The sequence below is a fragment of the Cornus florida genome, unplaced genomic scaffold, assembly GCF_030987335.1.
Source record: "Cornus florida cultivar Cherokee Brave unplaced genomic scaffold, ASM3098733v1 CherokeeBrave_3.0.0_Hap2_Chr04, whole genome shotgun sequence".
NCBI classification, from domain to species: Eukaryota; Viridiplantae; Streptophyta; class Magnoliopsida; order Cornales; family Cornaceae; genus Cornus; species Cornus florida.
Window position 1 is genome coordinate 64,057,013 of NW_026775574.1, and position 23,053 is coordinate 64,080,065.

General features: G+C 36.1%; 1 protein-coding gene across 2 annotated transcripts; it reads right to left on the reverse strand.

Annotated features, from left to right (window-relative positions):
* Window positions 1–1,347: 1,347 nt before the first annotated feature.
* Window positions 1,348–22,454, reverse strand: LOC132303375 (uncharacterized protein At2g33490). 2 transcript variants are annotated; one of them, XM_059800613.1, is made up of 13 exons: window positions 22,315–22,454; window positions 22,072–22,196; window positions 16,022–16,094; window positions 12,776–12,850; window positions 9,313–9,374; window positions 9,160–9,228; window positions 7,762–7,790; window positions 7,464–7,671; window positions 7,115–7,360; window positions 6,252–6,305; window positions 4,698–5,733; window positions 3,099–3,206; window positions 1,348–1,668 (listed from the first exon to the last, which is right to left on the reverse strand). In XM_059800613.1, the coding sequence occupies exons 2-12, from the start codon at window positions 22,189–22,191 to the stop codon at window positions 3,181–3,183; spliced, it is 1,998 nt and encodes a 665-aa protein (XP_059656596.1). In that variant the 5' UTR covers window positions 22,192–22,196; window positions 22,315–22,454; the 3' UTR covers window positions 1,348–1,668; window positions 3,099–3,180. The 2 variants fall into 2 exon arrangements, with proteins under 2 accessions (XP_059656596.1, XP_059656597.1); XM_059800614.1 differs by having other exon boundaries at window positions 3,099–3,197; window positions 22,072–22,443.
* Between the last annotated feature and the right edge of the window lie 599 nt (window positions 22,455–23,053).

Sequence of the window (23,053 nt, forward strand, 5' to 3'; positions counted from 1 at the left end):
TGATAAAGTACTCTTACTCTATTACTTAAATTTTGTCCCTTTGACATACTCACTATTGATTCTAGTTTTATTTAGGTTATTACGTTTCCACTCCTACTGTGACTTGAATTTTGTTGTTTTAACATACTAGGATAAAATGATTTGGTAAAGTACTCTTACTCTTACTCTGTTACTTAAATTTTATCGTACTCAATATCGATTCTAGTTCTATTTAGCTTATTAGTAGGACATGACATCGGATTGAAGAATTGACATAGCACAAGTGCATATTTTGGTTAATCTGTTTGATTCTGCTTATCATAAAAAATTGCAATTGCCCTCAATTTTATTTTATTTTATTTTATTTTTTTATGTTGCCACTATACCTAACCAAAATAAAGAAAAACTTGTGCTATGTCAATTCTAAGAATTGATGTAACCAAAATAAAGAAAATCTTGTGCTAACAGGACATGCATTTATTTTGGTTACATCAATTCTTAGAATTGACATAGCACAAGTTTTTCTTTATTTTGGTTAGGTAAAGTGGGTGGCTATTTTACGAGCCTTTAATTATCAGCGTCTAAAATAAATGCATGTCCTGCATTCTTGTATACCATTTTTACTTTGAAGGTAGGTGGAGGGTTAAAAAAACAAAATGATCTTACCTATAAAAAGAAATAGATAAAAGTTCAAAATTCCATTAAAATGATATTACACACCCCACAACATAATATTCACAAAATTTCCCTTGCCCGAGTTCAAAGGCAAAAAATCTACTTTAAGAAAAGATCATACCATCTTTAGCTAATGTCCATTAGTGACATTACATATAAAGATCAAGAAGAATATTTGATCCATTCCAAATAAATCTCGTTGTAAAATTTTTATACTTTTGATCTTAATCATCTATCAAAAGTCAAGCAAAGAACTTTTTACCATAACCCTAAGAGATTGGCCTAGTGGTAAAATCACCTAGGCTTTGCTGCCTTCCTAGCACTGGATCTAGGATTCGATTCCCACTAAGAGCTTATGATTACTTGGGGCCACGTCTCTACTGTCATACTCAGCGACTTATCCAGCCCGGGGTAGAGATGCACCCTTCCTGGGTCCTCAGGATAACCGGGTTATTCTAAAAAATAAAAAAATAAAAAGAAAAATAAAAAGATGCTTATATTATATGAAGTCAATCTCAATGTAACCTCGTCGTCTTCTAGGTGAATCCATAAAAGAGGATGAAATTTTCACTAAAATGTCAGGCCAAAGGTTAATGGAGCCATTCAATTCAAGGGGGGCGTTCTAGCATGCCCATATAGCATTCAGCAAATGGATTTCCCGCCTTCATCCACTGGTTAACAGACTGGTGAGAGTTCAGCCAAGGTGTTGTGTATTGCAGGGGGAAAATTGGTCATATACTCGCTAAAACTTACTTCTGTACAAAATCTAGGCACAACACAAATATTAGAAACACCTATCAACAAAATCACAAGATACAAACTTCTAAATTACAGTAAGGAAAAGCCGAAATTTCCAGTCAATAGTTACAGAAATTGGTAGGATCCAGTGGAGGGACGATGTTTTGGCTAGGAAGACTCCTGACGTTGTTGAGAGTGACGAAAACTTGGCCTCAAAAACCTTTCCCAAGCTTAAAATTCCACAAGGCTGTGTTTGCTGAGTTTGGCGTTTGCTTTCTGGGGATAAAAAAAATAAAAAATAAAAAATAAAAAGTGTTAGATGCGTAGGGAACACATGAATAACTCAAAACTGTATGAGAGCTATTTATGGTTTCTTAGAATTACCGTTGAGAGCAAGTTCATGCTGTTCCGTCCAACATATTTCAAGAGAAAATGTCTAACCGGACCATAGAAGTAACAAAATTACTACGTATAATTTAATCGTCTTGTTATATTGACAAACAACTTTGAGAAGAATGTAAATTACTAATTACAAGAATAAGTTTGGACTAACAAGTGCAAAATCACATTTTTGTCGGAGCGCAACCACTTGACAAAAATTATACCAAAGATCATGCAAGTCTCCAATATTCCCTCCTATCGGATTTAAGACATACAAATTCAAAAAGGCTCCATTTAAAAAATGGAAGGATTTCAATTTACATAAGACTCTCTATTGAAGTTGGATCCCGAAACTCATGGGGATATTAGATTAAAGGTAGGAGAGATGTATTTTATTGCAATCATTGTGTGGTTAAAATCCTTGCCGGCATGGATTCCAAATAACCTCCTTCCGTACTGTTGTTTTGAATCCACACATATAAGGCTCTCAAATCATTTATCAAAACATAAACATAAATCACACATTCCAAATTTTTATTATAATTTTTTTAATTATTTTACAAAAATCTATGCATTTCAAATCATTCAATCCAAATGGAGCCTAAATGTTTGATGGCCCATTAGACATTATCAAGTAAATATTATTCATCTCTGTGCCTAGGAAAACCTCTAAAGAGTTTTACAATTATAAAAAAATAAATTACTACACGCATCAAACTATTCATAAAGATGCAATTAGTTATAGTTTGCCTGACATTGGAAAATTGTTTGAATATTTTCTTCATAAACTATTTGAGCAATTTTACTATAACATTTAACTCTTCACAAATTCGGACTTGCGGAAGTACCCTAATTGATTAAAGGAAAATTTGTTAACACCTAATCTTTGTATATAGTTTGATGCTGAAAGAATGATCAAGTGCTATCAGTTCTTCATTTAAGTATTCTTCTTCTTTCTTTTCTTTTTTTTTTTGTAAACTTTTTTCAGTGTGTAGAAGCACACCTAATTTTATGTCAAGAGAAAACATTCTCATTTGGGCTGGCTGAACAGCTTGTTAAACTTGATTTTACATGAAAGCATCATCATGAAGCAGATTATGAGTGAGTTTTAAAATAGAAAGCAAAAATTATGGAGAATTGATTAATTCCTTGGCGATGAAATAAATTCTTCAAGCGAAGGAACACATTGAAGTAATCTGAGCACTCATTAAAATGAATAACTGACATGCAACAAAGTCTAAGATGACAGGCAAAAATAACAGATAAAAAGGACATATTTACATATCTGCACCTCTACATGAGAAATTTTTTGGTCTGACCCGTACCTGATAATGAGAATCAGGTCTTTGGCCCCATAATATCAGTTGACAGGTTGTAAGAAGAAGATATTTCCAGAACAGCATCGATTCAAATCAACCTGGCACCTGTGTCCACTGGAAGACTTACACTCAGAACTAGAAAATTACATTTATGAATAAAAAGACACAATATGCATAACTCGGCTATAATAAATATACTGGCATTTGAAGATGCATAACAATCTCAGACATTTTGAACATATTAAGTTGCTACTTGTCTATTATCGTCTTCATCCTCGCCTTAATCCCATACGAATTGGGTCGGCATTATATCTCGTCTATTACTGCATACCTATAACCTACAGCATTATATTAACTCTTTTATATTTATAAATAAAGCATGCAAAAACGATAAACAGTCAAGGAGCACCTAAACTTTCCAAAAAAACTGTCAGTTACTTGTGTGGTTTGGGGGTGATTGAACATATCCCCGAGGTTTACCTTGCAGCCTCGCGTATCAAAGGTCACCAAATTGGAAGGTTCCCCGTTTCCCAAAACAAAAATTAAAAAGGAGAATTAATAATACTATAGGGAGAATATAAAATATAATTTACAACGCTCTTTAAATAGGCTTTTAATTTTTATAGCTTACACAATGAATCTAGATATTTTTCTCATTTTTTACAGACACCAGTTGTCAAATTTGGCAAATCCTCAAATGCTAGACTTGGAACATCTGAACTTTGTTGGCAATACCTAGAGTACGTCATACCTATGCGAAAAAAGATGAGAGAAGGCCTAACCTTTGCGTTATTTTGCACAAAAAGACTACTAAGCCTACGTCCTCACACTTGCCTGTTTAGATTTTTTACCATCATGCCAAGCAATACCCACAAGTGGATTGCTAGGAGGGATCATGACAACTTTGTATGCATGCCAACTTTCTGTATTGATCATTTTTAATAATTTTTATTTAGTGTTTTTTTTTTTTTTTTTTTTTTTTTTGATTAGTAATAATTTTTATTTAGTGTTTTATGTTGAAAGAATCACAATATATCAGAGACTAAAAAGCTGAACAATATGGAGTAGGCATAACCCTGGTGTTTGGCAGACTATGCAAGGAACTGAAGATGTACAGCTAAAATAGATGCCAAATGGAAAAGGTCACAATCTTCATGCAGATCAGTCTCACATGTCAGGTATAAATTAATAGTGTCAATATATCACAACATTCCAATCGGGAACAACACCATCAGATGACTTTCAATCTACGTTGTAACCAAATAAACTTCCATTACCTTTTCTTTTCAGAGGATAAATACTGAATTTCTACTATATGGTAGTAACATACATATCTCACTTATCCATCTTTGTATTGTAAAGCGCATGAAATAAATCATTTTACTATAGTGAAGGGCACATTGTAAAGAACCAAGAAACTTTTGGTTTTGACACAAATAAAGCATATGGCTAAACTAGCACATCTTCCCTTCCATGATCAATTAAAACCACACTACAAGAATCCACCCTCGAAACCCATTAGAACATTGAAACAGGCTCTAACACATGATTTAGGACGAACTGTAAAAACTAGAAAAGAAATAAGCAGTGTTTATACTTAATTACCTCTGCTTTGACCAACTGGAATGACAGTCTCAGAAGCAGTTGATGATGGCTGGACAATTGATAAGGAAATTGGTGTCAAAGGAGGTGAAGCAATATCTTCAGCCATCTTCGATTTGGGAGGTGCTTCCAATACCTCGGACACAGGTAATAGAGTCGCTTTTTGACCTCTGGAGGGTATCGAGAAACTGCGAGGGACGGTCTGAGGAGGCGTTGGCAGAGGAGATGCTGCATTGGAAACCACAAATTTATTTGTAGCAGGATGCTCTTGACCTTTTGACATCAAGGGGGATGAATGAGTGACTAAATATGGTCTGGCAGCTAACTTGGAGTTTGAATTGGCTGGCGGTCTAGGAAGCTCGTGAAGCTCACTTATTTTCGGTGATGACATAAAGGGAGGGGAAGCAGTAGGAGATACTTTGGGGGGTGATGATGACAGAGGCAATGGAGTGCGCAAAATAGGTCCAGAAAACAGCAGAGGGTGTACTTTTGAGATGACAGGTTCTCTGGAAGATAAAACAGACTTGTTTAGCCATGACTGATTAGACAATGGACCAGAGAAAGCTTGTCTTTTAATTTTTTTAGTATCAGAAGCACGACGATCAATCTGTGGCAATGAGAGTCCCTCAGACAAAGGAGGCGGTAACCGACTGGATGTAGTGTTGTTGTTGCTCTCCTTGAGTACTGCATGTGTATTTATAACAGTGGGCCTAGGCAATTTCTCATCTCCCAAAATCTTCTCATATTTTTTCTGTTCTAAAGGAGACGAATGCCATAAATTAGGTACACCCCCACTGATACTTGCCCGTCTTGTTTGAGGAATTTGAGAATCTAATCCTGTAGAAACTTGACCCTTTGTCTCATCTGGTGTTGGTAGCACGTAAGTGTGGAACTTCCTTGTGGATAATTGCCGCATATGTCTAAACCTTTCAGCAGGATCAACTTTTTTCTCAGCAAAAAGGGGAGCTGATTGGCTGCATGTTTTTTGTTCTCGACCAAAAGCCAAAGAATCCCTATCAGGGATTTTGTCTAGATTTTCCTGTAATAAACAAAACAAAAAAAAACCGTTACAATTTTTCATTTTACTTATCAAAAAATAAATAAATAAATAAACAAAACAAAAGGCATGAATTTTGGAATCCATAAAATAGCTGTTGGCTGTATCAAAGATCAAATTATTCAGAACACCTTCAAAAAGGAGCAACTAAAATTATATATATTAATCATGCATATGACAACTTCAAAAAGCCACACTAAAGGATACATAATGTCTAAGCAAATACACCTGTTAACTGATTCCAGATTCCACCCAGGAAATGAACAGAGGATAAAATGTTTTTTCTTAATCGAATAAGTCCAAAACCAATAAACATAAAGTACATATATCCATATCTACTAAATTTAGTCACTAAATAGAGGGATACAGATCTTTAAGAAAGCATTTAATCTCAATGACCAACAGCATCCAGCTAATCAGATTAAACTGACGGACCCATGTCTGCATTAAATGGACATTCTGCCTGTTATTATTTCATGAGAAAACAGAAGGTTTTCTACCTTTGGTATGTCCACTGTAGCAACTTGCGGAAATGTAAGGTCCACGTGATCCAACTGCAGAAAAATTGTATAGATTAAAGTAACAATCACAATAAAATGGACATTATGTTATTAGGCAACAATTTCAGTAATAAAATTCTGGGGGAAAAAAATCAGTACTGAAAACATAAAAATACTCAAAACAAGATGCCAGCTCTTTCTTTTTTTCCCTCACCGAAACAAAAAAATTGCACAGTAATGAGAGTGAAATGTTCTAGCCGATCCTCCTTTTGTTGCAAAACATTTGCAGCAATGCTTTTCAGCATTACTATGCCAAGAAATGAGATTCTTGATCAAATCATCTTTTCAATCATATGCATGATGGTAAAGACTGAGTGACACAGGATCACTTTTTCTAAGGATTTCCTTATGTTTCTGGAATTAGTAGCTGAATAATAAATAATGTTAAACCAAAAAATCATGCTTGACAGTTCTAGGTAAATCATTACAGGTTCTAAATTTTTCATCCATTATAGTGGATCATATTGGTCTTACGGAATCATACCTTTGTAAGATAGTGGTAGTAAATAATGAGATAAAATAGATATAGAAAGACAACCTAATAAGAAGGGGAAATTTTTTGGAAGTGAACCTGTTTGGCATGAACCTCCCATCAATGCCTTTAGTAATGGTATGACCAACAAACCATGATTACAGGACTAAGATGAAAAGACAACTGTCCAAGGATAAATTCTTCTTTTATGATTGGCTCCTATAAATATATATAGTCTATGATTTGACAATTATCTTATTCACTGTTCCATGAAAGAACCAAAATAGGGTCGATCTTTCTCAGTCAGTACCAGAACACATTAGAATCTCACCTCCATTGAGTTTCTTGTAGAAATATCATGCGGTAGGTCATTTGGTCCATAGTCAAAACTCAACTCGCCATCATCATGATCATCATAGCTATCACTGTCATCATCATAGTCGTCATCATTATCATCATCACCCCCATCATCATCAAGTCCACTGAACTGATAATCAATATGTTGCTGTTCAGTGACCAATTTGACATGTGGATCAACTGTCTCAAGCGATGTAACAGCCTTTCTGAAGAAACACAACTGTTCTCAAGCATGAAAGAAGGCAATTCAACAGTCATCCACTGACAAGAACAATGACGACGGCATAAAATATTGAAGGGAAAAAAATAAAAATAAAAATTACCTGAGCAGCATGGTGCCGAGCTGCCTGTGTAAGAAGACTTCGGGATTGTCCTTCCTTCAGAGACTTCAAACGGAATAGAAATAAGGTTGCCTCCTCATCATATTCATCATGAGCCACTTGCAACTGCTGTGGAGAAAATGTTTCTCCTTTATTGCTTCTCAACCTTCCCCTTTCTCTGTGTCTTGTTATCATGTGTTCATATACACCTCTGAAGATCATAAACCCGAGGTAAGAAGACATTCATTTCAAGAGGTCAAATAAATAAAATAAAATAATTTATGGACAAATAATTTTGGACCTTTTTTCATCACATTGCTTCTTCATCTCCTGCATCAAAATAGAAAATGGAAAACCCATCAACTGCCAAGTGTAAAATAAAAAAGAAAAGGCTTGGATAGCCCTATACACATGACAATGTGAAAAAATGCATGCATAGAAGCACCAAACCTAATACTCCCTCTGTCTCAAATTAAATGTCCCTTTTCGGGAATCTAACTTTTTAAGAGTATGTGTTTTAATATTTTTTTATTGTATTGTTAGTGAATGAATTACCAAATATGTCCATAGTGGGTTCACAAGATGTGATGGTTTACTTTTTATAAGTTCAATGTAAGATGGTTAAATTGGTAATGTTACAAAAAATAGTACTTTGACTTTTCAAATGGGATATTTATTTTGAGACGGCCAAAAATGGAAAGGTGGACATTTAATTTGAGACGGAGGGAGTATCAAATATCTCCCAGAGGAGAATAAGCATGTTAGATGATTAAAAAAATAATAATAATAAATAAATAAATAAATAAATAAAACCCTTATATACTAACCATGTAGTAATTATTAGAATGGATATATACATGAAGACACTGAATACAAGCTCAGATAAAAATTTTAGGTATACATATGTTATTTTTTGCCAGAGAAGCTCTCAACCAATTACAAGCATATAGAGTGAACTGTCAATCTCACCAACATTTAAGTTTTTAATTTAAGAATAACAAAAAAAATTGTTTCCCGTTTTACCTTACGCTGCGCTTGGGAGCACTGAATCAGCGCCTTGGAATTGTTATTGGAGGATATTTAGTTCAAAGTTTTAGAGTTACTAGACATAAATTTGTAAGTTTTTTCTAATCATAATTCAAGAAAATCTAGTACTTGATTGTTCGCTTGGGGATAAATTTAATCTCTGACATTATTATTAATTACTAGAGATTTGACTTTAAATGTTACCCTAAGGTAGGATCCAATGCTGCTTACCATACTTAGGAAGGAATACAGACTAGCATTACTTACACAATAGACAGCATTCAACACTTTTTTTCTTATTCTAATATTAAGCTTGATCGTGCCTGTGGAGGAGCACAGAACATACCCGTGTTCGTTTAACTACGCATTTCAGAGTCAGCAAATCTGTGTGTAAAGTTCAGGCAGCCGATCATGCTACCTCCATCTTGATGCTCACTTCTAATTATTTTATATAGCCTAAATATTTTAACTATTTCTAACATCTCACCACCCTCTCAAATCTCAACCCCTAAATCAAACTTTTTATGACAAGATTTTGAGCTAAATTTAAAAGAAAAAGTTATGAAAATTCTAGAAGCCAGACGATGAAGAATTTAAACATGTTTATGCATCGCATAAGAACACCAATAGCACATGTATACACTGATTACATTAAATAGTCCATATAACAAACCTCAACCGTTCGAAGTTCATTAAGAAGGGATTCTGATGGGATTGTGATTGTCCGGAAAATATGAGAGCGCTGAAATAGACAGTAAAATAACTTGTTAAAAAACAAACAAGGAAAGGATTCTAAATTGGTTTTCATAGAACATTAAGGACCCACATAGTTATCAACAAGTTTCTGGAGTTCAAACTGCAGTTTTCCCAGCATTAGCAAAACTCTTCCTGCATAAGAATGTAGAAGACTCAGATTTTGGGGGGAAAAATGAAACAACTATACAGAAATAACAAAATATTCACAAGATATAAGATAACGTCTAAAAGTCTCAGGTGGTGGACAGTTTTGTGGATATTGGCATGATATGTAATGATTATATTGGCAAAATCAGGATCTTCGAGTTAAAAATAATTCAATTTATCCCAAGTTAAAATGTTCCTACAACGAACCATGTCCCTTTACAAAGACCCATGGTCTGTATTGTGCCATTAGCCATGTCATTCGAATAATTAAAAGTGCACAAGAAATCGTCATTTTGTGGAAAAAAAAAACAAATTGACAGTGTTGGCAAACGGAAAACCATACACTTTCCAAACCTGATTCTCTCTGTGATTTTCTATCTGTGCTAAGTTTCCATAGAAACATTCCTCTACTACACTGGCACCATCCTTTCTAGCAAGGGCTCTTAGGGATCATCTACCCAAAATATTTTTCCCTTTCCCTCCTTATGGCTCTGCAAAATCTTTATTGAGCATCATACTATACGTGATGGGGTAGGAAGAGGCCAAACTCAAAATCAACCTGTACAAACGAAGTTATGGTATACATCCCTAGGACCCCTACATGAGTGGCCATAATGACTTTACATGGAAATAAGAACCCTTAAAGACATTTCCTGAACAATTTAGCCTGCCATTTTTACCTCTTTTTCATTTGTTATTAAACTTTGGTACAAATATTCCCTTGATTCTCTTATGAAGGTATTTCCGCTTTTATTGAACAAAAAGCATTGACATGATGGTATTTTATAACATACATCTCTAGGAACACTAGGTGATTCCCTAGGGTCTTTAATACAAATGTATTATATGTATTGAAGATTTAATGGAGGAATCAGTGGAGGAATATCCTCGAGTAATTGATATAGTTTCCTATTATTGAATATTTGTTGTTATTAGAGGAATCAGTGGAGAAAAATCCTCCTGGTTTCCTATTTTCTATCTCTTTCCATTCTCATAATTTCTTCTCCTATATAAAGGAGTCTCCACCATTGTATTGTGTATGAGTTGAGAGCGTATTATAAAAATGATGTAGCCCTTTGGGCTCTTTGTGTCATGGATGTAAGCCCTGGTGGTTGAACCACGTAATATCTTTTTATTTTTCTCGTTTAATTTTTCTTTACATATATTTCATACTTTACAACATGGTATCAGAGTCTAATTTCTCTTCCTAGGTTTGGACCCCTATTTTGGGGTATTCCCTTAGCATCTGAAACGTTGCTAAGGGTTTCTCGGTACTATTTGTGACTTGCTTGGACGCCGGTTTGTTCAGTAGCATTGTCTTCACCTTTGTTGTGTCTCCGACAATTTTTGTTTGACTTGTTTGGGCTGCCAGTGTGTTCGGTAACATTGTCTTCGCCTTTGCCGTGTCTCCAACAATTTTTGTTTGACTTGTTTGGACTGCTGGTGTGTTCAGTAGCATTGTTCTTCACCTTCTCTCAACTCTCTTCATCATTCGCACTTGGTGCTACTCGTCATCTAAATGGCAAGTTGGGCATTCATGCTCCAACTTGAGGGGGAGTATTGAAGATTTAATGGAGGAATCAATGGAGGAAAATCCTCAAGTAATTGATGTAATTTCCTATTATTGAAGATTTGCTATTATTAGAGGAATCAGTGGAGAAAAATCCTCCTTGTTTCCTATTTTCTATCTCATTCCATTCTCATAATTTCTTCTCTTATATAGAGGAGCCTCCACCATTGTATTGTGCATGAGTTGAGAGCGTATTATGAAAGCCCTTTGGGCTCTTTGTGTCGCGGATGTAAGCCCTAGTGGCTGAACCACGTAACATCTTTGTGTTTTTCTTGTTTAATTTTTCTTTACATATATTTCATACTTTACAACAGTATGATATCCCCTTCTTCTAAAATTATTAATACAAATGAATCGTATGATATCCCCTTCTGCTACAATTATTCCTTTTACCTGAATACAGTAAGATACTTCATCAAACCAAATCCATTTACACACGCGCATACATAAGACAATTCAGATTGTATGGAGTGACCTGGTGGTTGAAAAAAGAGAAAGGGGGAAGTGGAAGAGAGCGGGTTTGAGTTCATGTTTTGCAAAGAAATAAGAATGGCACGGAAGGGAGAACATTCTGGGTAGATGGCCTACAAGACCTGCCGCCAGTAGTGCTGCCAATGTACCGTCTAGGCGAGTAGGAGAAGACTGGAGATAGACCTAATCTTCCTATTATTGACGATTTGCTGTTATTAGAGGAATCAGTGGAGAAAAATCCTTCTTGTTTCCTATTCTCTCTCTTTCCATTCTCATAATTTCTTCTCCTATATAGAGGAGCCTCCACCATTGTATTGTGTATGAGTTGAGAGTGTATCATAAAGTGATGTAGCCATTTGGGCTCCGTGTCGTGGATGTTAGCCCTTTGGGCTCTTTGTGTCATGGATGTAAGCCCTAGTGCCTAAACCACATAATATCTTTGTGTTTTTCTCGTTTAATTTTTCTTTACATATATTTCATACTTTATAACAGTATGATATCCCCTTCTGCTAAAATTATTAATACAAATGTATCTTATGATATCCCCTTCTGCTACAATTATTCTTTTTACCTGAATACAGTAAGATACTTCATCAAACCAAATCCATTTACACGCGCACATACACAAGACACAAGACAATTCAGATTGTATGGAGTGACCTAGTGATTGAAAAAAGAGAAAGGGGGAAGTGGAAGAGAGCGGGTGTGAATACATGTTTTGCAGAGAAATAAGGATGGTACGGAAGGGAGAACATTCTGGGTAGATGGCCTACAAGACCTGCCGCGCAGTAGTGCTGCCAATGTACCGTCTAGGCAAGTAGGAGAAGACTGGAGATAGACCTAATCTGTGGCACAATTTTGCACAAAGCGTGCTCTAAGACTCAACCCCCATCTGTACACTTGTCAGCTTGAAAAATTAGTCGAGGTCACATACAGTTCGCGAAGTCCATAGAATAAAAAGAAAAATAGAAACATAAATCAATTATCAATCTCATCACCAAAGTATGGTTGCATTCTAGCCAAAGTTAGAAAATTTCAACTTTTGTTTTCTCAGCTGAAATTGTGAGTGAGTCAAAAGCAAGAGACATTATTTATATTTGGCATGCAATGTCTAACTCATCTAGACAAGCAAGATGCATAAAGAAAGAATATACAACCTAAATACCAATGCTATGGTTGAGAACAAAAAATCTACAGATACATAGGAACATCTTTTCAAAACTTCTTTTGATAAGCCAAATAAAAAAAAAGTCCCCAGGACATCAAAAGCAGCAAAGCATATTAAAATTATGAACTATAATTTGTACAAATGATTCCAGTGATAGTGGAACTTTCATTTACTTACCACTGTCTTCATCATCATTCAATGCAGTTTTCTGAAGAAGACAAGTACCCATTTCCCGTAACGACTCCGAGAACTCTGAAAATAGCCAAAGTTGATAAATGATATTTCATGTTAATTAACAACACCCGAATATATTGCCATTAAAAAATATGAAAAGGGTAGATACTAAAGGAATTCAAAAATCAAAAAATCTGCAAGTGAAGGGTTAAACCAATCAAGTCCTCAAGTAAAATACTGCTGCTTGTGTATATTCAAGTGTTCCTAGCAAACCCATTATAGCAGATCACATAAAAAATATCACCATCTTCACAATGAGAATAATAAAACCAACTCTTACATTCAGCAATGCACAATTTTGGATTATTGTGTGATAACTGATAACTATGTATCAGGTACCCGTTCTCATTATCAACAGGCTCCATTACAGACAAACCCTTGAAACCTAAGGTAGTTCCCAAAAAGTGATTGGTTCAAGTCTCATAATTACGTCAAGGATATGCTCCAATTGTCAACATAGCAGAAACAAAGTTTAACTTCAACTTGAATATCTGAATCGATTTATTGCCATATTCTAATACTGTTGTAAACCTACAAAAAGAATTGCAACTAGCCAAACCTTGACTAAATGGGGCTACACATTTGTTTAAACATTGATGGATGAAGAACGTCAAGCATGTAATAATACTACCAACATGTCGTACAAGCTAAAGGCATATTTTAGATTTTTTGGACAGTTTACACTCTTGAAAAAGGGTAGAAGGATTTCTACCGAGTAAGCCTCTTCCTACGTTCTTGTTATTAATAACCTTTTATTCTGTGCTCAAATTCAATAGGGCTCCTGTTCTTTGCTAAGTGCTTAGGGTACTAGAATGACATGTAAATCTAAATTAAATTTTATTTGTAAATGTAAAATGGAACATAGAGTAAATTTGATTAACTTGGGTGCATGATATCTAAATAAAACATGCTATCAGAATAGATGATCTAGTTAGCCTAATTTGGGTGCATGATATCTAAATTAAAGCATTACGTCAAGACCTACTCAAGGTACAAGATTGTAAGAAGGATTCTGTTGGCCCTCCTCAACTTCAGTGATCAGTTCATTAATTCCATATCCATATTTCACTACTGCTCGTATTTGCAGATGTTTATTTTAAATATGTAAGTTCTACTTGATGGATTTCTCAACTAGGACTCAATAATCCTCCTGCAATCTCCATTGTTCCCCAGACTGCTGGTCAATAACCTATATCACAACTCACATTCGGGTAATTCTAGATTCTGGCATGCTAGAACTTAAAGCCCAGGGATTGTCTGGCTGTTGTCCATTCACATGGACCTTGAGTCCAAGGTTGTGCAACTATCATCCATTCTCGAGGACTTATGGCCTAGGATCGTGTGGCTATCGACTCTTGTGCATTCTCAAGGACCTATAACAAGGGGTTGTGTGGCTATTGTCCATTATCTGTAGACAGACTTGCAACGCTCTCATCTCTAAGCATAAGTCTCAACAAGAAACTGAATTACTTGAAGACCAAAAGTATACTGTTGCACCTTGTGCACTACCTAAGTTGGGAGCAAGATGCAGGGGAATTCTCCAGCTTGGTGCAGGACCAATCGGTCATGACCCACCTTAAAAATCATGAATGATGCCTTTCTAAAAGCCTAAGAGGTACTTGGATTGGTGGCTGAAGTTAGGCTTGGTCAAAGGTAACCCCTCCTCAAGATCTACCTTGACCTTACTTAGAGAGAAAGAGACCACTTTGGTTCCCGAGCACCAAATCCAAATGCCTTCCATATATATATATTCTCCTGAGTAAGTAATGCCTACAGCCTACTATAGAGGTTTGCCATTTCGACATTGTATAACATTCACATTAGTTAATCTTATCACATTATAAGATCACATTTCCTACCATGACGATAAGTACAACTCATACATTGTCTTTATCAGAGCTTGTCCTTGTTATTGTCATACCTTGTCGTTGTCATGCCATTACCACCATAATGATAAACCATGCTTTCCTATTGTCATGTGTCATGATTCCCTAACATCAACTTAACATCACACAACCCTCACATTTGATTATAAGAGGTCCTTTACCATATGTTGAGAAGAGAAGCTTAGGAGAGAGAGCTCTCAATGCAAACCACCAAAATACCTAGAACTCGAACTCACTTAGACATCTATATTATCCATACCTCTATCCTCCACCCACAACTTTAGACTTCAATTAGATCTCTATACTTAGAATCAAATGGAACTTAGACGAGACCTTGACCCCACAGAGTCTGTGCCATGGTGGTGACTGATGCACTGTTACATCTCTGTGACTCTGTCACAAGTCAGTCTCAACTCGACTTCCACCTAATATAGTCCACCTGGAACCTCTATAGTGTTGCATGCAATACCTCCATTTTCCTGTTAATCACCTTCAACCCACGATAAAAACAAGGACAGCATCGAAGTTGGCATCAAAGAGGTAAAATATGGAAGCGCACACACACAGACCCAGAATCCCTGACTAGCAAAATTTGACGTTATTTCATGATGCTATGATGGATGTCTAGCCCCCATACTAGTAATGTTTCCAACAACAACAACAGCCACCAAAGCCTTTTCCCAACTATTAGGGGTTGGCTACATGAATACTACGTTTCCATTATTTGGCATCAATAGATGGCTCATTTCTATCCAAATACATACGACTCTTCTTGCTTATTTTTATTCAATTTAAGTCATAATTCGGAAATTCACAATATTGTTGGATTTCCATTACCTATAGTTCACTTCCAAATTTTTGCCTATATGCAAATGGATGAAAAATACTAACTTACCCAAAAAAAAAATACTAGTTAACTCATATTATGATAATGTCTGACATGTACATTAAATGACCAACCAGCCACCTAATAGAGCAAAAAGTATCACATAGGCTCACCTATAAGTTTTTCTAACCATTGAGGGGAAAAGACTCAGTTTGCATCATTTTAAGGTTAATTGAGTCAACCACAATTCAATAAACAAAGCACTGGAATAGCATGTGAACCCTGCTAGCACAACTGCAGCATTTTATGAGTTGAGGAAACACAAATTATGAGATAACATAGGATAAAATGTAGAAATATCATAATGCTTCACCTGAGGCATGCAAATGATGGCCATTTCATTCATTGTCATTTTATTGGCAAGATGCAGATAAAGAATGACAGAAATTGAAATGGAAAATTACAACAAATATATACCATATGCACTGTTTGTTGTAGCTGCAGCAGCAGAAAGTAGGCTATCGTAGCAATCTCTCATGTCTTGCATGTCCTGGCATAAATGAAAAAAATAAATCATTGAATCTGCTAGACAACCTATCAGGGAATAAATAAATAAAATAACAGAATGCTTGAACCATACAGCATAGACATTCATATTTCCAGAGTTCCCAAACATAACTGGATTTATATAACTATATGATACAAAGAACCAAGCTGCAGAAGTTGTTCGTTCCCACCCTAAATCTACAAATTGGATCTTAGGATATTGGATTAAATTTGAAGAGAGAAGGGGGTAAGAACCCCATCATCATTGTCACCAATTAGAATATAGTGATATTGCATGATCCCCACCATTGCCACCTCCACTTCCACCAAGACTACCTTCATCATCCACCACCTCTGCACAAGGCCAAGCCCATTGCTCTTACCACCAACACCAATTTGGCATATTACATAGAAAATCACCATTAGCACCACCTCTAGTATCATGTTATGGCTATTATGTATTTCCGTAAACCATTCTGTCACTGCCAATGAACTTCTAGTATTACCACAAAATATTTTCAACATACTTACCATAACCACCACCTCAATCACTGACCTTTAAAACTCTCTCTTGCACTATCTTCTGCAACTTGTAACTGTTGCCAGGCCTTTGGCAACCAGTGACTAGTGTCACCACTAAATCCACCAAAATACAAACACTTACAATAATTCATTGCCACCATGCTACTAAACGTCAAATTTTAGCACAATATTCCTGCCACCACCATCACCTGTAGCAACATTTCAGAACACTAGTATTACCACAAACTTAGGGAACACAAATACTACCACTATATCTGTCTCAAATCCACCCCATTGTTGTAGCCACACATCGCCATCATATCAATCCCATCATCACCTCTAGCAACCCACTACCAATACTACCACCACCACTCCCAAGTAAGTATAAATAATTTTTAAAAGGAGTAGTCCACAATAAATAGATTTTTGGAAAGCTTTAGAAGTCCAAGGAAACTGGTTTCCAGCAACCATGGATCAATCTCTAGCCTAAAGGGACCTATCAAAAAAAAATCTCTAGCCTAAAGGGATTGATCCCTTGCTCTCAGCACTTGAAGGACCGATCCTTCTGCAAGAGGGATTGATTCCATACAAAAATACTGTTTTGCCCCTTTGATGTAATAAAACCAATTTTCATGCAATAACAACCTAGTGGACTACTAAATTGAGTTAAAAATAACTGAAATACTTTCATAAGAATATGCAAATTAATTATAATTCAATCAAATCAAATTAAAATTGTGCCTTCACTTAAGTTCAATTAAAAACCTAACTGTGAGTGATCAAAAAAGTTATTCAAAATACCTTTTGACCCTTTGGCATCTTTATCATTATTGATGAATCATCTCCAATTGATCAAGAAGTAATCAACTCTATCTAACTGACTCAAACTATAATTAAAAGTACATATTCCGGCTTTAGTTACAAAATTTGCAAACCTACGACGCTAAGTCCTAACACACTTGTACTTTTTGCTTTCTTTTTTCATTCTTTGTAAGGAGGGTCGTGTGCAGTAAGAAAGGAGCAAGTAAGGGCGTGTAGACTTTGCTCGAGGTCATGTGGTATGGTTGTTGAGATTCATGTAGGACTGTGTGATGACTAAGGAGTTCGCCAAGCATTTTAGCTTCACAGTAAGGAATAGCCATAGTGTCACGCCCCGCCTATGGAGGTTGTGCCACGCAGGCGACACACAGACGCTGAGGAGGATGCTGCATGGCAACTAAATGGCGAGTGGAGTTTCTAGAGTCTTCCGAAGTTGTCTAGAGTTGTGTGGAAGATTCTAGATATGTTTAGTATATTCTAGAGTTCTCCAGAATTGTGTGGAGTAGTATGGAGAGTTCTAGAATGTTGTAGATACTAGTAGATAAGTATGGAAGTGTGAAGAAGCTGGGAGAAGATTCTAGAGAATCGATCTCCACCGTTGGTTAGAATGCATCATAGCCATCCATTAGGGATGGGGATGCCTATAAATAGGAGTAGGACTTCATTTTGTAGCCAACAAGTCCTAAAGTGAGTCTTGAGAGCCTTGTAGAGAGTTTAAGTGCTAGTCTTGTACAAAGCATTCTTTGAAGTAATAGAAATGTTCTTTCCTTGCCAACTTAAGTGCCTTAGTGTGTGTGAGTGTGCAAGCCAAGTGAGAAGAGAGGCGAGGGCCACTACAACACTAGTAAGCGCACGAGGGGAGTGTGTTGGCTAAGGTGTGCGCGGGAGTTAAGCTGACCAAGCACTTGCAAGAGTAGAAGCAACGTCTTGGTGCCGCACGGGAGTAGCTAGAGTGGTACTGAAACTCTAAGCCCGGGTGAGCTTTGAGAACAATATTTGGCATTGATAGGATACTCAGGCATGTCTTCCCCAACAATATTTAAATTCTAGTTAATAAGGACACTACGTCTTGAAAGTGGAATAATATCTCAGATGGTGGTTCATTTTATTATATCTTATTTAACAAGATTTAAAGCTTTTAAGAAACAGATCCCTATTGACTAAGAAGCATGGAAATGTATATGGGACACAGATATGACACGACACCAACATGGCGACACAACAAACCTAAAAAATTAGAACACGGACACGGCGTGGACACGACCAATAATGAATACATTTTTGGGGAAAAAAGAATAATAAATATTTTGTATATATATAAGATATTGTAGTTTAAGAAATTAAGAGTAATATTACTTTTTATCAACCTAATAATGAAAAAGAAAATGTGTTTTGCTGGGAAAAGAAAGAATGATAGAAAGAGGGAAAAAAAAAAAAAAAAATGGATTAGGGTTTTGTTAGAATAAGAATTAGGGCTTTGTTAAAAATAAATGTAAAAATCAATAGAAGAGAAAACGTTAATGGAAACAAGAGGAAAAAGGAAAAACAGACGAAAAGAATTTTGTTGGTGAAAGGAAAAAGCGAAGTATCTGGGGTTTGTGAAGAAGACAAAGAAAAAAAAAGAAGAAAAACAAAAGGAGGGCGAAGAAGAATAGAGAAAAGAGGGAAGAGAGAGAGAGAGAGAGAGAGAGAGAGAGAGACCATCTACCGGCAGCGAAGCTTGGTTGGTGGGAGAACAAGAGAGAGTCAAAGATGATCGTGCAAGAGTTTGAACCTTTAAACTAAAATATAAGCATAAATATCTTATTGTTTTAATATAAAGTTGTTTTAATTATGTAATGACCATCATATTACTGAAAATTATTAAATAACTCCTCATTTTGTACACTTCAACCCATCTTTATTTCTAAAACTTTCTTAAAAATCTCCAAGAATGGGACACACGGGTCGGACACGTATATGTCCACGGCGTCCGAATATTAAAAATAAATAAATAATTCATACACGTTTTTTGGCATGTCCGACACGGATTCTTTGCCCTTTTAGGCGTGTCTGTGCTTCCTAGCCTATTAAGCTCCCGCATGTCTTCATTCCAGTTAGTGGTAGGGAGGATGATTTAAGGTCGAAGGCCATGAGAAATGGTAAATTTAAGGTTAGCTTTGCTATAAGGCATTGGGTTGGGGGGGAGTGAGGGCCAATGTATGATTCACTTCGCGAAGGGCATTGGATTGCTACGGTATCTTTCACATGGATAATGACCCAAGGACGAATTTGACCATCAATAACCTGACAAGAAAGAAAGTGAAGCTTGTGAATTGGTGTTGCCTCTTGCACATAAACAAGTATAAGAAATCAAAAGAGAAACACATTCCGATTCATTGTTCTGTTAATGAAGTTTTTATTGCTATCTTTGGCTCTTCTGCGAGTGCATTGGGTAATACAAAGCTTGCTGTTTGAGGTATTGGAATCTTGGATGGGGAAAAGGGTTCATAAAAGTGGTTGTGGAGATTTGGTGTGGAGAGGCAGAAATTATGGAGGGGGATTGTTTCTTACAGATTTTGGGAGGAGAAGGGCGGTTGGTGCTCTGTCAGGGTAAGGATTCCAAGAGGGATAGGTGTTTGGAAAGTCATCAGAAGGAGTGAAATGAATATTCTAAACACATCACATTCAGGGTTCAAGATGACACGGATATTCGCTTTTGGGAGGACTTCTAGTGTGGACTGTGGAGACCGATTACTGGCGCGCACCTTCCCTAGTCTGTACCAGATTGCTTAGGATAGACATGTTTTGGTTGCCGACAATAGCGGGAGGACAACCTAGGATGTGCGCTTTATGAGGCACTTTCAGGACTGGGAGTTGGAAGACACCATCAGGTTCTTGGCTTTGCTATATAATGAGAAAGTGAATAGTGGAGGGCCTAACTCCTGGACCTGGCTAACTTTATCTCATGGGAGGTTCAATATTCGCTACTTCTATAGGAGCCTTTCAGTTGATGTGGCGCCTGCTTTTCCGTGAAAGATTTTATGGCCCACAAAAGTACCTCTTAAAGTGGTCTTCTTTGTTTGGACGGCAATCTTGGGGAGGATCCTAACATTGGATAGCCTTAGGAGGAGGAGACAGGTCATTGTCAATTAGTGTTGCATGTGCAAGCGAGATGAAGAGTTGGTAGATCATCTTCTGTTGCATTGCCTAGTGGCCCAAGACAACTGGGATTTGGTTTTGGATTTGTTTGGGGACCTATGCCTCGATCTCTAAGTGGCATGACAGAGGCTTGGAGAGGTTTTACTGTGGGGCTCCAAGTCCGTGACTTTCTGAGGGTACCGCCCTTGTGCGTATGGTGGTGCTTATCGAAGGAACGGAATAGGAGGTCCTTTGACGGCGAGAGTCTCCTATTGGGGTGATGACATTCTTTATTTTTAGTTCTCTTTTTTGTTGCGTTCTTGGGAGAATAGTAGATTCTTTGGACATGGTGAGAGTTTAGGGGCCCTATTTGGTCCTTGAGCTTTTGCAGGATGCATTCCCCTCTTGAATGCCTTCTATTGATATCTTACTTATAGATAAATAAATAAAAGTGTTAGGTCAACTTGGAGAGCAATGTACTTTGTCACTGATGGTATTCCTGGAAGGACCAGACAGAAGTTCTGGTTCATTACCTAAAACAATTGATGCTTAGCTCATTAGTTTGCTTTCAAGGAAGGTTCTGTTTAGGTTGATCTCTTATGTAGATTTTCCAAGGAATATGCGGAGTAGGGTTGCTGGTTTCCTTTTGTAATCACTCTTGTATACAGGGTACTTAATATGAACTTGGATTGCACCCATTTTAGAACACTTTAGTGGATTTTCAATTACCAAAGAAGAAGACACCATATGTAGTTTGATGACCCTCCTGACACAGCGTTAATATTTTGAGGCTTTCCAGAACTACAATTGTGCCACATATATAGGCTTGTATTGTAGACTTGTGTCTATATACACCTAACCAAGTGTTATACCAAGGCACTTTAACTATGCTGTAACAAATAAACGGAGAACAAATGCATAGTACGAATCTTCATTCAAGGCACGACAATTGCCAAGAGATCCAAAACCCAGTGAAGATCAAGCAAACGCTTCAACAAAATTAAGAGAGAAATCAAATAATCAACCAGCATACTTTTTCAACTTAATGGAAAATCTCAAAAGTCATTTGCCAACTACCCCAATTAGGGAGTGCTATATTTATTTTATTGATAGTATATATCATCATTCTTAACATACAAGCACATGTAATCCAGTAAAGTTACCTCAAAAACCAAAACCCAAAAAAATATATATATTCAGAATTTTATTTTATTTTTTTCCTTCCTAAATATTTAGAGTTATGTTTCCAGTGACGAGGAAGAAATTGATGAGAAAACCTAACCCTACATTCTGATTGCAGAGAAAACGAAGGAAAAAAGAAAACAAACAAAACGAAATCAAAATCTGGACTATTAATGTCCGTTTGGTCTCACAGAAATACAAAAATCGTCTGGAGTTAGCCAATCACAATCACAGTCGCATGAAGTAGTGAGAATACAGAAATTTTAAAACGCAGTTGCATTTTCTTGTCTTTTTCTATCACATTTTACTGGCAACCAAACGGAGGCGTAAAGAAATACCTGAGAAGCCTTAGAAAGCTCATCCAATTGGGCCAGAGGCTCCTGAAAACGACGGTTTTTTCTGTCCCTGGCCTCGCTGTGCTTGTGGAGTCCAAAACCTCGCAGTTTCCAAGTCTTCATCTCCTCTAGAGAGAGAGAGAGAGAGAGAGAGAGAGCAAAATCTAAGGTTATGTGTTTGCTTTCTGCAAATATCTGAAATGAAAACCTAGAGAGAGAAAGAGAGAGAAAGCAGTGCTAATTGACCAATTTGTTGTTCAACTCCTCCATCTCCGTTTTAGACGCACTCTCGATTTTCTTCTTACGTCGGAACAATTTGGAAAAGAAAAAATGAAATATTAAAAAAAAGAAATAGAATTACACCATAATTGCGAAGACGAGTATGTGGAAACTTCATAATAAATAAATATATATATATATATATAATATGTTGCTTCTAAGTTTCTTCCTTAGGTTTTCAATTTTTAATTATTTTCTCTAACGAGTCCATTCAATAAATTGAGACGCGAAAATGGTCAAATCCCATCATTGCCCATGAAACCGTGTCAGTCTTTGGAATCAATTTTTAACGAAATTTATGATTAATTTAAATTTTAAATTGTTGAATTTAGTTCTAACTTCTTGAGCAAAACATGTAAAACAATGGTCTTGAATCATTTGTTTATTTGATTGATGATGATAAGAAACTTTTATGATTTCACAATATCATAATCAAGCTTTTCTGACAATGAAAATTTATATAAAACTATTTTTATGAATAAATATGTATTTAATTATATATCTATATCTATATATATATATAATAAGTAGTTTTTATTTTATATATACATTTTTTTATTCTTTTTTATAAACTTTTAAATTATTTCAAAAGTCACATTTCTTAAGCTAAATATATAAGTCGTTTTTATTTTTTTTATACATTTTTTATTTATTTTAAAAGTCACTTGAGTTATCCACTAAATATAATGGATACGTGTAACAAAGG

Excerpts from the sequence above, each read along its gene's own strand:
- LOC132303375 (XM_059800613.1), bottom strand. The coding sequence starts at position 22,191 with ATGAAGACTTGGAAACTGCGAGGTTTTGGACTCCACAAGCACAGCGAG. Across the intron at positions 7,672-7,761 it reads AAGCAATGTGATGAAAAAAG|AGGTGTATATGAACACATGA; the intron begins GTCCAAAATTAT and ends TATGATCTTCAG. Across the intron at positions 7,361-7,463 it reads CTCGGCACCATGCTGCTCAG|TTGTGTTTCTTCAGAAAGGC; the intron begins GTAATTTTTATT and ends GCTTGAGAACAG.